Source organism: Rhipicephalus sanguineus, chromosome 2, assembly GCF_013339695.2.
Source record: "Rhipicephalus sanguineus isolate Rsan-2018 chromosome 2, BIME_Rsan_1.4, whole genome shotgun sequence".
Classification (NCBI taxonomy): Eukaryota; Metazoa; Arthropoda; class Arachnida; order Ixodida; family Ixodidae; genus Rhipicephalus; species Rhipicephalus sanguineus.
In genome coordinates this window covers 30886913-30902036 of record NC_051177.1, presented here as the reverse complement: position 1 = coordinate 30902036, position 15124 = coordinate 30886913, and the positions used below count along the sequence as shown (strand labels likewise).

General features: G+C 42.6%; 1 protein-coding gene across 1 annotated transcript in view; it reads right to left on the bottom strand.

Annotated features, from left to right (window-relative positions):
* The window catches only part of LOC119382645 (phospholipid-transporting ATPase VB), a 134199-nt gene that overhangs the window by 11605 nt on the left and 107470 nt on the right, over positions 1-15124 (bottom strand). The window contains exons 4-16 of the mRNA XM_037650440.2: positions 13260-13345; positions 12687-12793; positions 12121-12252; positions 11405-11535; positions 10626-10890; positions 9779-9834; positions 8914-9102; positions 7481-7862; positions 6672-6836; positions 5555-5640; positions 3362-3592; positions 2104-2184; positions 1153-1497 (exon numbers count right to left, since the gene is read on the bottom strand). Of these exons, the coding sequence (XP_037506368.1) occupies positions 1153-1497; positions 2104-2184; positions 3362-3592; positions 5555-5640; positions 6672-6836; positions 7481-7862; positions 8914-9102; positions 9779-9834; positions 10626-10890; positions 11405-11535; positions 12121-12252; positions 12687-12793; positions 13260-13345 (2256 nt within the window). The remainder of the gene's footprint in view (positions 1-1152; positions 1498-2103; positions 2185-3361; positions 3593-5554; positions 5641-6671; positions 6837-7480; positions 7863-8913; positions 9103-9778; positions 9835-10625; positions 10891-11404; positions 11536-12120; positions 12253-12686; positions 12794-13259; positions 13346-15124) is intronic.

Sequence of the window (15124 nt, the reverse complement as noted above, 5' to 3'; positions counted from 1 at the left end):
CAACACTTTGGTTGCACCAAATCATCTACATAAATAGGATTCGGCCTCTACATTGCCTCATTCTTGATAAGACAACTATGAAACATCACCCCGCCAGTGCTTCATTAACCTAGCGAAAAGAAACACTTTCATGTTGCTATCTCATAAGAATATGCTTAGGAATCCTCTCTAACTTTTTTTTCTGCAATTTCGCTTCAAAGTATTCGAACAGTATTCTAGAAATATTCGAGAAATATTAGAAAAATATTCGATTCAATTCGCACTCACACTTCAATATTCATATTTGCTTCGCACCCAAAATTTTGCTATTCGCACAGCTCTAGTCATAACGTATTATGATGATGCCACAATGCTTTCTAGTAAATAAATCAATATATCGGCTAAGAATGGTTTGAGCAGCGGAACTTAAAACGAGAGACAAAAAGAAGACAGACAAGGACGTTCCACTGTTCAAACCAGTGTCAGCTATGAATCAACTAGCTCTGGTGAATACCGTTTCGACAATATATCAGCTACATGAAAAATTAACCCCGAATGACAAATTAATCCCAATCACTTTCAATTGGTTTCAGGACAACTGCTTGGAAAGCAATTGTCTTGAAACAAAGATTTCATTTTGGTCACGTCATGCAGACTGCCACTTCAGCAGAGCAAGAATTAGTGATAGCCAAAGTGGAAGGTAAAACAAACCGAGGTTGCCCATGCATGAGATTATTAGATTACGTTCTTGAGACCACAGGGTAATGCATCAGCGAGAAATGTATTCGTAGGTAGATTTCACTGGTGTTCGTGTATTCACAGTCTCGCCAAAGATTACCAGTGACTTGATAGTACTATATACTTAACAACAGCAACAGCATCACATTCATGAACTTCTTCCAGCTGTGCTGCCTGCCCGTCGCGGTGGTGTAGTGGTTATGGTGCTTGAATGCTGACTCAAAGGCAACGGGATCGAATACCGGCTGTGCTGGTAGCATTTCGCCTCCATCGAAATGTTAGAGACCTGTGTACTTAGATTTAGGCGCTGCACGTTAAAGAACCCTAGGTGGTCGAAATTTCCGGAGCCCTCCACTACGGCAGCCTTCATAATCATATTGTGGTTTTGGGATGTAAAAGCCCGACAATTATATGATTATTAGCTGTGCTGCCTACCTTTTGTAGAGGAGTGGCCCGACAGCACAGTACCACGCTGCACTGCTGCGCCAGGCGAAGGAACAACTGATCCGCAGAGCGCTCGAGGATAAAGCTTAGCGTGCGACCGTCGATGACCAGCGCCCGCTTCTTTCGGTGCCGAAGGGAGGCCCCGAATTTCGGCTGTGTGTCGTCAACCGGCTCGCTTCTGACCGGACCGCGCCTCCCGAAGAGGAAGTTGGCGAGTCGCGAAAGGAGCGTGGAGAAAGAGCGCCGTCTCTGGCTTTCCTCCATGTCTGCCGTGAAGCAGGTCAAGCACCGGTCAACTTGCTCGAGGTAGAAGCGGATGGTTTCCTCAGTGGCCTCCTGCAAGCATTGAAGAAAATAATGCTACAGAAGGCAGACTAGGGTACAACCAAGAAGCATTATTAACAAAGTCAAAGTGTAAAATCAAAATTGCACACAAAAATAAGCGAATAAGTTTATCGCTGATCAACTGTCTCGATTGCCACTCACTGCAGTCCAGCTCATCAGCTATCTGCAGACCATTTGAAGCCATCTTTGCAAGTGTAACACAATGTACAAAACCAAAGCGCCACTGTAACCCATGCCACTGAGATGCGTCCCTATTGATCTCTCACAGTAAGGATGACATGGGCACTAATACAACATATTATTCCATACCGTGCCTACATGCACCCACCACTTATAGCAGCCTCTCTTCCAACACATCTACTTCATGCTCCCCTTTTCTGTTGAACCACTGCAATATCAGTGCCTATCCCGCTTCACAATGAAAGCTTCACATGTTTCAATGGTCTTTGGCAATTATTTTTTCCTAACAATAAGCACGTACTATACGTCTGGTCGAGATTTCACTGCTGCCTTAGCTACGGTAATTTCATTAAGCTTAACAAGTCTATGTATGAGAATGGCCTTCAAGCACTCAAAAACAAGCCAAGGTTGACGTACCTGTGAACGAGCGTTGAGTGTTATAACTTCCATGTCTGCTGAGAACAGCCGACAAGAGTAAGCAATGTTGACTGCAGTCTCCTGCAAAAGAGAGTTAAAGCAATCGTCTGTATTTTGTAATGCACTCTCCTGACCAAAGCTATACATACAAACCAGAGATTCTGCAATAAACTAAATTTTATTGTGCGGTAATGTTGACAAAGTCAAGTGGAATGAGCTAATAACAGCTGTTGCTTTAAGCTCGCTCGCGCCAGCGACTTGTAGCGGTCATGCGACCAAACTGGTCGCAAAGTGACCAATCACAAACAGTCATAAAAAATATCCACGGAGTGAATGATGATGAGTGGGCGAAGCTGCGGAAGTTCATCGGTAAACCGTGAATCTTCCGTGAATTCTGCCCAGTACATCATCACCGACGTGAGATTGGGCGCGTTTATACTAAACGTTCGATGAGTTATGACGACTTGCAGCTCACTTTAATTTTACATGTACGCTGTGAATTTTCATTGTTTAGAAAACCATTGCTTTAGAAAACATCTGGCGTCTTTCGTTAAGCAGCTGGCGTCTTTTCGTTTTGCTTTAGAAACATCTGGCGTTCTTTCGTTTTGCTTTTACAAAACATCTGGCGTCTTTCGTTGGTTTATTTCATCAATCAACGGTGTTTTGAACAAAATTTTTATTGTTTAATCACGCACAGGAGAAATCTCACCAGGCACTACCTTGGAGGTAAAGAATGGCTGCTAATGGGAATGAGAGACAGAAGAAGTCGGCTTTTAGCTAACGCTGCGAATTTTTTATTGTTCAACAACGCACAGGAAAAATCTCTCACCGGCACCACCTTGGAGGTCAAAGCGTAAGACTGGTTACGCACTACGACTACTACGACTACGACTACGAGGGACGAACGGGTGCCGCCTTAAGGAGCTTCGCCCCTAAAAAGAATGAAAAAAAAAAAAAAACCAAGAAAGAAGAATGACTGTTCTGGCTAGGTCACTTGCTGCTCAGATTTTTAATTCTTAAAACTGTATTTGAAACACGTGAACAAGTCAGATGCACAGGAACTGAATGTCTGCTTATGTCACAGAGCAATGATTGCGCGAATTGTGAGAAATTTCAATGCGGTGACGAGCAGGTCACAGAAGCCGACGTGAAGCTTGGTCAATGCGAATCACTCCTCGGTTGCTAGTCCCAATCAATCACATGCCCTGTTTCAATCGCCACTGTGGGTGAACCCTAAAGGTGAAAGTTGAAGACTGACCTGCTTGTCTCCTGTAAGGACCCAGATGACAATGCCAGCAGCCCGTAGTGCTGCTATGGTCTCGGGAACCCCTTCTTGGAGCCTGTCCTCGATGCCAGTTGCTCCCAGCAGCTCCAGGTTTGTCTCCATAAGGCGAGCCGAGTTGACAAGCCTCTCCTCAGCATCCCCTACACTGAGCTCAGAGGCCTTGTGCTGTTCCAGCCATTCTTCGTACTCTTCATCCTCCAGCACCTGATGTAGTAGAGTGCACATCACTCAGCTGCCAAAGGTAATTGCTTCAACAACCATTTGCATTTTAAAGTTCCTGCAGTAGCAACAGTAATGAGAATGCACAAAGTTGAATGCGCTCTTAGTAACTGGCAAGAACTTCAATGTAGTTGTGATAAGAGTTCAACTTGGAGAGTTCAGTTGTGATAAGAGTGCAGCTTCAGTATAGCCTGATGTCTTGCTGTTCACGAAATCCTCTTACAGATTTCTTAACTGGCTGCAAGTACATCAGTGTGCTAATAATCCACTAGAACTACCTGGTCCCACATATGTGTACTTATGAAGTTCCTCATTACAAAAATTATTTTCATCTTCAGAATCACCCCCTTACGATGATATACCCAAATAAATATGCAGCAGAATACACATTTGTGTAGTAAATGAGGTGCTTCTATCAACCATGAAACCAAAGTTGGTGACAAATGAGATACTGATGACAAATGAGATGTGTGTTTCTCACAACAGTGCAGTGAGGAATTGTCAGAAAAATGATAATAATATCAGGAGGTGGGCAAAGAACATAACGAACAGGGGATGATAATACATTAGACAAAATCAAGCAGAAGACAGATAATTTCAGCCTGGCTTTGACATGCATAGTTGCAAATCGTAGATGATAAATAGGTAGTATTGAGATGCACAAAACTACAAAGAGAGCGCAAAACCATACAGTCAGGTTAGAGGTACTGAGTAGGGGTGTGCGAATATTCGAAATTTCGAATATTTTTCGAATAGTGTTTGCTATTCGATTCGATTCTCACTGGAATTTTACTATTCAAACTATTCGAACTTCCCAAAAACAGATACAGTCAACGCCCGATTGAAAGTGACCCCTTCAGATTTTCAATATGCTTCACCTTATTACACTCGCGTATTGCGGCAAAGCTGCCTTTCAAGCTCCGTTACGGTCGAACTTTGCCAAGAACGTCCGATTGGAAGTGGGCCCTAGATTTTCAATACGCTTCACGTCATCACACCCATGTATTGCGCCAAAGCTGCCTTTCAAGCTCCGTTACGGTCGAACTTTGCCAAGACACAGTCAACGTCCGATCGGAAGTGGTCCCTAGAGTTTCAATATGCTTCACCTCATCACACCCCGATATTGCAGCAAAGCTGCCTTTCAAGCTCTGCTACGGTCGCAAATGTATTAACTCAAGAAAACGCTGGTTCCAACATGAAGACGAAAGATGTGGCGGAGGTGGGGGCTCAATTAATGCTGTTTTAGACCTGAAATTGGGGCAGGAAGTCCTAAAAATCGGAAGCCGAAGCTTTTTAGCATCCAAAATTTCAGATGTTCTTATATATCGACGTCTACGGGGCAGATTTGGAACTACGGACTTGAAGGGAGCACACCCTTGTCTGCCACATCGGTTTGGATTCCAAAGAAGTTGAAAGAGGAGGAGAGGCTGAGGAAATGGCATCTTTGCCTACCACGTGCAAAGAGTTGTCGGCAACACTTTGGTTGCACCAAATCATGTACATAAATACAATTTGGCCTCTACATTGCCTCATTCTTGATAAGACAACTATGAAACACCAACCCGCCAGTGCTTCATCAACCTAATGAAAAGAAACACTTGCATGTTGCTATCTCATAGGGGGATCCTTTCTAAAAATTTTTTCTGCAGTTTCGCTTCAAAGTGTTCGAAAAATATTGTAGAAATATTCGAAAAATATTCAATTCGATTCGCACTCGCACTTCAATATTCGAATTCGCTTCGCACCCAAAATTTTGCTATTCGCACAGCTCTAGTACTGAGGTAATGAGTGGTCAGCGCAGGAAACATAATCAAAGAGTAATACAGTAATATGCAGAAGTGCCTTTGTCTTGTATTTACTATTCATCTTTTTAGCAGTGGTGCTAGACGATCATGATCGTCAGTGCAACAAGCGCACTGTAGCTGAGAAAATGAGCAGTCCACCTACCTTCTTGGCCATACAAAGTACCCGAAGGCCTTTCTTGCTGTACTGGTTCAGGTGCTGTTGAGTGCGTAGTATAACTTGGCGCATGACTGTAAAAAAGAAACGTCAGGATGATGCTTTCTTTTTGTGAATGCACATTATTGCAGCTTTTGGTTTGATATGGAAACAAAGCAGAACTTGCACAAGTCCTTAGGAGCAAATGTACAAGTGGCAACTACACACTGCATACGTGATAAAATGCAATAAGTATACAACTGACAAAAGTGAGTTGTTAAGGATGTGGGGCCTACAATCGTGTTAATTAAACCATTTAAGATAAAGGAGAGGCTAGAGCACACTAACTCATTTCTTCCTTCATTTGTGGATGGCAACTGTCTAATGTCTTTGGATAACTTGTGAAATTAGGAAAATAGAATGTGAAGCCGCAGTGCTCCGCGCAAGGGGCACACAATAAAGTGCAAGCTGTGTCCGTTCCTCACAACAATGATATTGATACCCGTGCTACACCTAAATTTCAAAGCATATGTAGTAAACGTTGAAAACTGTACTCGTTTATGTTACACTAATGACATCTTTAATCATTAGTTGAGTCTCCTTGCAAGTCTTTCTGCTATACTGCCGGCTTCTGAATGCCGATACATACATGTTTGCATGTGTGCTTACGATTGAGAAATATAAATTTAATAGAATGGAAGAAATGTGACATTTAATAAGTATATGCATATGCATAATACATATGCGTGCTACTCTAACACTTTAGTGTATTGGCTATAGCAGTACGCACTAGCCGTAAATGTCATGCAATGGACTTTTGACCTCTGTGCTGTATGTTTGACAGTTCAAGCATTTACTCGACGTCAGTGATTACATTTATATTCAAGCTGCTTCTACGTAGTTGCAAAGCAAAGATGCAGTGGTCTATGGTGCTAATCAGGCAGTCAAGCTTTTTTTCTGCAGCCCTTTTTTCTGTACTGCTCATATAATGCGTGACAAACGTCATGCAACTGATATTTTTCTGCATATTTTGTGAACAATGTGAAATGGTGAAAAAATATATATTTCATGTGGCTGAAGTTAATAAGAAACAGTGGTGTGAATCTTGCAACATCAGGCGACCCACCTTGATCTTTGGTAGGGGCTAGCAGCGGCAGGATGGCCGAGTCTGCCCCTTTGCAGTACAGCACCTTCTGCTTGGTGATGGGGTGCTGTAGAATGATGGACATGCGCTTGCGGAATGAGTCAAAGGGCAGCATGTGCAGGACTCTGTACTCGATCAGCCCCTCACCTGCACCGTGGATACACCAAAGGATTTTATTTTTACTTTTCATTTTTGTAAGCTTAATGCAGTGCACAATAGTCTTTAGACCCTGCCAAAGACTAGACATTGCTTGCTTGGAAAAGAGGTCTACAGCCACAAACAGTCACAGGAAGATGAAAAGAATTTGACAGACTTCAGTGAAATGTGTGGTACAAACATAAATACAAAAAAAAAAAGATGGCCAAGGGGAAAAAGAATGCTGCAGAGAGAGGAGCACAAAGCCCTTATAAGTTGGCAAGATGCACGATTAGCTCGATGCAAAAATCATGGCTGCCCTCAAGTTGTGAATGGTAGCTAATCACATAGTAATGATTTCAGGTGCAGAACAATACTACGTGTGTTCCATGAGTGGGACGGGAAAATATATCGTAAAAGAGTCTGGTGTTGGGCCCGTTGGTACATAGCTTGAAATATCGACGAACCCAGCCTTTAAACAGATGCACGCAAAAAGAGAAGTGGGAAAACATCTTTTGGCCAGTTGCCAACTGTTGACTCGTAGCACAGTTCTCATGGAGTCATTTAGTCAGAACCTCAGTTTAAAGAAAAACGACTAATTTTTAAGATTAACTCCTCATTAGCTGCATGCTAGCTTGCCCCAGCCTCCTACGTACCAGGCAGCATGAGTGTGACTGCATCTGGCGTACGACGAAGCAGTTTGCAGCCATAACGTGAAGCAGCGTCGACCAGTGCAATCTCGTCTGGGCTCTCGGCTTCGTAGATTGGCTGGAGCTGAGGGCTTGGTGTAGGCGATGGCGTCATGGTTCGCCTCGAGGGGCTGGTGACAAAGTTCAGAAAAGGTAGGGCCAGTTTGTGCGGCCGCGTTGGTGTCGAAGCGTGGGAATCCGTAGGAGTTGACGCCACCGCTGGACTGCGAGCCACGGGCGATGGCAGCGAGGAAGGTAAGAGACACGACGGCTTCAGAGGTGACCTACAACCATCCGGAGATGTTGGATGGGCGCTACCATTGTTTAGGTATAAGCCACTGCTGTTCATCTGAAAGAAAAAAAAAAGAAAGAGAAAAGCAGGTTTAGTGACCACTGAGCTCCATGTGCGGTCAGTGCAACAAAACGCATTGAGAAGCACTGGCACAGTCATGCAACTATACAACAAACAAAGATTAGCGCACAGCAAGAAAGAATGCAAAATGGCGTAACAGTGCAGCTGCTGATGGGGCTTATCGGTAATAAATCATCTTGCTCTAAAAACATGTGCTATAAGTGTACAAAAAGAACATGTGCCACACAAGTCTGAAATGTATTTGCCAAATTGCTCTTGAGCACAGCTTCAAAGTGAGGTGACCAGAAAGTGCACGAAACAATGTGATTGATAGCAGGACGTAGAGAAAGAGCGAGAAAAACAGGTGATATTTGTGAAAACTGAAGACTGTGCCGAGTCTCCAATAGTATCACAATGACATTATGCAAGAAACTTAGCCCTAACTAACTGGGGTGAGCCTGTTGTAGTTAGATGAAAGAAAAGTGCATGTGCCAGCATGGACAAGTGATAACTGCATGGAATAATAATAATAATAATAATAATAATAATAATAATAATAATAATAATAATAATAATAATAATAATAATAATAATAATAATAATAATAATAATAATAATTTGTTTTCCATCACACTGATGCAGAAAGCTGAGGTAAAAGCCGCTCTTCATAGAGGCAACTTGACAGTAGCCCACAGATACCTTGATACTACATGATCAGAACGTCAATGATTAGTCCACAGTTCAGTGTAGGATAAAACAACAGTGTAAACAGATAAAACAGTGTAGGATAAAATCATGCCTTTCTGTAAAGGCCGCAATTGAAACAACTGCATTTTCTTTAGTTAAATGTTTTCTTGCAATATTTGCATTTCACTAGTGAATTAGTGTACACATGCAGTGATAGAACCATGCCTGCTTGTTAACACTTGTGACACACAAACCGCCACAGAAGTGACGAAGCTGCAGAAAAACTTGGAACCACAGAAATGTAGATTACAACAAGGTATTTGATCAAAAGGCCGGGAGGGCCGCTAAAGCTAAGACTCACTATGTCCTTGTGGGGGTATTTCGAGACAATGACGGTGTTGCAGGTGGCCATGAGAAGAAAGAACTCCTGCACCCGTTGGCTCTCGGGGCTCAGGAACAGCTGCTGGCCACTGCCGTCCATGCGCAGCTGGTATTGCATGTTGGACAGCTCCCTTTGCAGCTGAGGGTTCAGCGTGAACACCGTGTCATCCTACGTGAAAGGAAGGCAATTATTGTACTTCAACACCGCACGCTTGAGAACAATGGCATGGGGCCGTAAAAACTGGAAAATATTGGCACAAGTGACCAGAGATTAAAGTGACAAAACCGGAATACACGATGCTGCTACTGACGACACATTGTTAGTGGCAATACTGGTTCTTTTCAGATATGGTTCTTTCCAGTAGCGGCGCTGATTCCAGCACTGGTTTCAGTAGCAGCTGGTACAGGCAGCACTAGTTCTTTCCAGAAACAAGCAACTCTTGAAGACCATGCAATGCTGGCCAGCACATGACTTAGAGGATGCCATATAGAATCACGAACGCATCAATTCTGCAGCAGTTTCCAATGTCCCCAGCATTAGCAAACACTGGAAAAGCCCAGCACCACCACTATCCGCCTATTCCTGTTCAGCAGTGACACATACCACAATTTAAATGCTCCAGTTATTGCTCTCTTTTTGTCTTTTTGCTGCAGTTTTTGCCACAAAACATGTGGGGAGGTAAGGAATATGCTAATAATTTCTGTTGCTCTTATTGCCACTCTACAGATGATACACTGTTTCGGTACCCACAATTGAGCTTCTGCAATGCTGAAAGTCCATTATTCCCGTACTTGCAGAACAAACCCAAAACAATACCCAAACAAAAATTGAAGTAACTACTTGCCTTAGATGGCTTGGAGCCACAGCTGTAACTGCGTATTTTGATGTCGTTTTCCTCAGCTGCAAAATGAATGAAGAGAAACAGCATGAGTCACGAAACTGCGGCAGCTTTTATGGTCGAGTTTCACTTATCCTAACCGATCCAGCATGAAATCTAGACTCTTCAATATTTTATATTTTTAACATACAATTCTTCTGCCCAACACATTACTGTGACTTCTCAGTGTATGTTTTTTCCCATATAGAAAACAAGTATACAAACACAGCAAATAACAGCACAGAAAAGAGGAACAACTTTTGAGATGAAGTAACATTAGGTCAATGCCCTTCATCTTCTTCACTATCCTTTCCTCCTCAAACATCTTGGTGATGGAATGATGAACATGGATGGCCTGCAGTGATACCACTGAATATCATCATAGAGGGGGACCACATTCAAGGCAAAAAAGTGAGTCGGAATCGATTCGCTTAGAGCCACGTTACTCTTGGTATTGCTGTAGAAGCTGCGAATGATGCCGTCCAGGGCAGAATGTACAAGTCATCTGTAGTGCTACCTTGTATATGCGAACTTATGCAACAATATGTTGTCGGGCACAAAGAAGCATTAGTCTTGCGCAGCGCAGCGTAGGTTTTCTGTCCACAGGTTGTAGTTGTAACATAGCATGAGTACTTCTGTAGAAAGTATTAAAAATCAAGAAAAACAACTGCACTGCAAAACATGCAGAGTGAGACTTTAAAATATGACTGCACTAATTGCATTGCTGCTTTGTTTGAAATGTACTAAAGTGCGTGCATCGTTCAGAATGGTCAATGCCAGCAACTTCAAATCCAGAAGCCGCTTCGGTTCATACCTTCAGACACGCTCGGGTGGTGGTGATTGTAGTCTCTGCCACCGATGGTGCAGCGCCGAAACACCATGTGGTTCTCGGTGAGCGTTCCTGTCTTGTCTGAAAATATGTACTGCACCTGGCCCAGCTCCTCAGGAATGTTCAAAGCACGGCACTCGAGGCGCCGATTAGATCGCTCGTCGAAAAGCTCTATGTCTTCGTGGATGTGAAACACTTGGCCAAGTTTGATGATCTCAATTGAGACATACAGCGACAGTGGTATCATCACCTGAAATCGTGAACGAAGTTCGATGATCTCAATTATGTTATCATCATCTGAAATCATGAACGAGGACAGAATGATGATAAATATGTCTGAAATGCATACATTGTAGTCTTGAGCCTTAAAGTAGCAGATATGTTCCGGAAATACTTCCTCAATCAAAGCTGCATGATCATATGAACAGTGCTGGAACCTTTATTCACTTCATTGCGTGCTTTGAGGTTACGCCTCAGTGACCCAGCGGGAAATAAAAATAACATGTACATCACATCCTATAAGCAACTGCAGTGCTTCACTGCATCACAGTCGCTTGCAGTGTGAAGGAAAGCTAAGCTCGGTGCGAGATAACTGACTGCTAATTATCTGCTAATTACAATCGCCAAAGAAAATGAAAGAACCCAACTATCTAACATAGTTGAAAATATAATTTGAAATGCTACAGCAATTCATAGTCTAAATCTGAAATGCTACAGCAATTCATAGTCTGAATCTAAAAATACATTGGTGATAACGAACTTACCTGAAGAATAATTATGTATGTCCAAAATGCGATGAAGCCTTCAACAGCAGGTATGTACCTGTTCTCCTGTTCATAAGGTATAAATATGACTTCCTTGCGGTTTTCGAAAGATCTCAACCATAACGCACAACCTGTGAGGAAAAAAAATTTTGTTAAAGCACTCATCGGGTAGAAAGCCACTCAACAGCAACTTAGGAACTAGAAAGAATGGGATCCAATGTAGAGGGATGAAGTTGCAGTTTTGAGACAGTAAATTCACTCAGAATATGGCAGAACACAAGTTCAAACTAGAAAGGTGTACTAGTTTAACCGGTCTGCAAAAAAAAGTCAACCATCATGGTCAAGTCTGTTCACATCTGTTGAGTCATGAAGACTCAATACTTGTGACTCAATACTGTTTAGCCCTGTAGAAAATGTGCTACCAGAATAACCTATTGCTATTCCTGAAGTAGTGATGAGCACCAAAGCATTCTAGTTTATAGTACGATATTTTTAAAATATGAGTTGTTTTATATCACACAAACATAAATGATCTTCGTCGTCAACCAACACTAGTTCTGGTAGGTTTATATTCATCTCAAGCAAATGACTTAAGGGACATTCTGAACAGTGTAGCTGCAGTTTGTTTTAGATGCCTTCTGGATGATCTGTATTAAATATGTTCACTGTTTTACAGGTGTTGCAACTAAACATGTGAGCAGTGTGTAAGCACTTACCAATTGCACCAACAGAGCACAAGACGAGAAGTATCACAATGCACCAGACGATGTCTCTGTTCATAAATCGCTCCAGCCTGCTGCGTTTGTACCTTGGGCCATTGTTGTTGAGCATTGCCTTGGTCTCAAATCCTGCAAAGAGTAGAAGGGTACGCATTTGGGCTGGTTGGTTCATGATTACGGGTGGTTTTTAAAAAAGAGTGGTTTTTAGTGCCCAAGTCTTCTTTAATGTATGAGCATTCACATCAGCCGTTTCAATGCCACCTGAAGGAGCTGGAAAAATGTGCATCTAAGATGAGCTGCTATTGAGCATTAAATACTTGTGCAGTATCACAGTTCACACATTAAACACTTACCAATGAATGGCAAGAACTAGAGTTTATGGTGCCCAAGGTTTAGCCTTTCTTTTAACGCATGAGCATTCACAACTCTAAATTCAAAAAGGTCATCAAAAGGAGTTGGAAGAAATTTAAACATAAAGTGAAATAACATGCAAGGTTCCCAAACAATTAGCATGTTAAGCAGTTGCTTTATAATAAATGGTGAGAACTCCAAGAGGTACGTACCAGCATACACAACAATGCCTTCGACGAAGTCAGCATTCTTGAGAACACAGTCTCGAAGCAGTAAATTGTCAGAAGTGATTGGCACCTTTTCACCAGTAGGATGGCAGCTGCGTGGAGATCAAATGAGCAGCATACATGTCAGCAGGTAAATGCGTTTGCATATGCACATGTTAATATTTCTAGCTATTCTTGGGTGAAGTAGCTGCTGCATAAAGGAGTATATCTTCTTGGCCACTTGCTGCAGATACAGGGGATGTTGAGGCTTTGTTAGTGTAATACGAGATTGAATTATGAGGTTCGATGTCTCAAAACAACATATGAGGTTGTGAAGGATAGCATATTGGTGGGCGCTGGATTATTTTTGACCACACGAAGTTCTTGTAATATGATTACAAGAGCATCCTTGAAATTTGCTTCTACCAAAAGACAGCTGCCATACTCAATAATTAAACCTGTCACCTCATTCTCAGCTTCAGAACGCTCTAGTCACTATTACCTAGAGTGGTAGTAAAATTTATGGATTTTTATATTGTTAGTGTACCTCTTTACAAAAAACAGAAAAAAAAAACTTACATGAATCCATGAAATCTGTAGATCTTGCAGTTTGGTGGGTCACATTCCACTGTGCTTGTAAATGACAGCGGATGAAAGGTATCACTCTGCGTCAAAGAAAAGAGCCAATGCAGATCAGCAAACAGCCAAATGTGCATAAGCACCAAATTTATGGAGCACACACTTCAGTGGGCCTTGATGGCCATGCTATTATAGCCAAAATATGTACTATGTGGGCTCCACTTCAATTGGCAACTGCAGGTTACATTTTCATTCATATTACGACGTGATCATTATAGGGAGTAAAATTTATGCGTGGATATCAAGTGATGCATTGTACACCTAACACAAATCAGAAATATGCCCCTTGTGGTTCCCGCTTAAAGGAGCCATGCAACACTTCTCCAAGTAATCATCTAATGGCTTCATTAAAAAAGTTTATTGTCTCACGAATCGACTGCCGCAAAAATTTTTAGAATCCGTCAAGTATGAGTGGAGTTACAGGGATTTGTCAAATGCATTAAGCGCTTTCTCTCTACTTTTGCACCGGCGAGCGCACTGAAAGCTACGCAGGGGGCGGGGGGGGGGGATGATGACAAGGGGGCAAGAAGATACGCGCGTCACGATCTTGAGCTCTTTCTTTCCTTTCTTTTTTCTTCGAAAGCGCGGCTTACTGTCAGTGTGATCACGAGCGCGCGAGCGAGTACGTGGCGGCATCCCGCGGCGGCCGCGGTAACTATGCAGCTCACGATGCTCCAATGAGCCAATGGCCATGGACTTTGGGCTTATGGCACGGTCATTTGGGCTAATGGCATCATTTGTCGAGAGAAGAGCGAGTGATTTCTAGCTGACTTTGACAATTGCAAATTCCAGGCCGCGTGCTGCGCTATAATATTTGGCTCACGTGTTCTCAGGAGCCTCAACTACCGATCGCCAAGGTTTTCTGAGCATGCTGAAAAAGTGTTGCAGAACCCCTTTAAAGCCAGCTCAAATTTTTTCACTTGAACCAATCACTTTGATTTTTTTTTTTTGTATTCTTCTTAAGCACTGGGTATGGGAGCTAACTTATTTGAAAAGACCCTGCGTATACTGTACTTCAATCCTCGGAACACACTGGTGTAAGTGCAATGCTTTCAATGAACACATTCACAAAGGAAATTTTGAAAAGTGTGTAATATATTAATGCAGGTACAAAGAGCAAAGTGTTTACACTCCATGTTATTCCTCTGCAGCCCGAGGCACATCTATAGTGCCTCTTCAAGGTTCACATATAGGTGGCAGACAGTTAAAAAAAGAAAGCGATGCATTCAGGTTTCTTCGACAGGCCTTATCGGAAATCTTACTTACACTCATACACCAGTATAATTGCAAAGCCGCAAGAACCTTTCAGATTGGTTTATTATAAGAGAAAGCAGGGAAAAAGTCAGTTTCGCCAACAGGACGAAGCAATGAATGTGACAGCAACGAACTGGAATGTTATACTAAGTTAGGCTGGAAGCTAAATCCTTTAGCATCCGACCTTGCGTAACTCAACAAAACGCTACTGTAAGGTAACGCGGCCGCTACCGCTACAGCGAGCAAAGTGACCTTCGTGCTGTCTGTCGCTTAAACACGAACTGAGCGGTGAGAACACAACACGTACAAAGGTATGAACTATCTGCTCATCGCTGTCAAGACAGGGTGCGCGCGACGAGCGAAAACGAGCGAGCAGCACAAGAAACAAATGCAGACTGGCAGAATCAGATGCACGGCACCAGCATTATACCTGTCACCTTATGCAAAATGGTTTCCTAAATGATCGGCTTTTATGTGAACGCCAATATCACGATAGCCGTGGTGACGATAAGAACACGATTTCAGTGGAAATGGCCAACGCAAACGGCTCA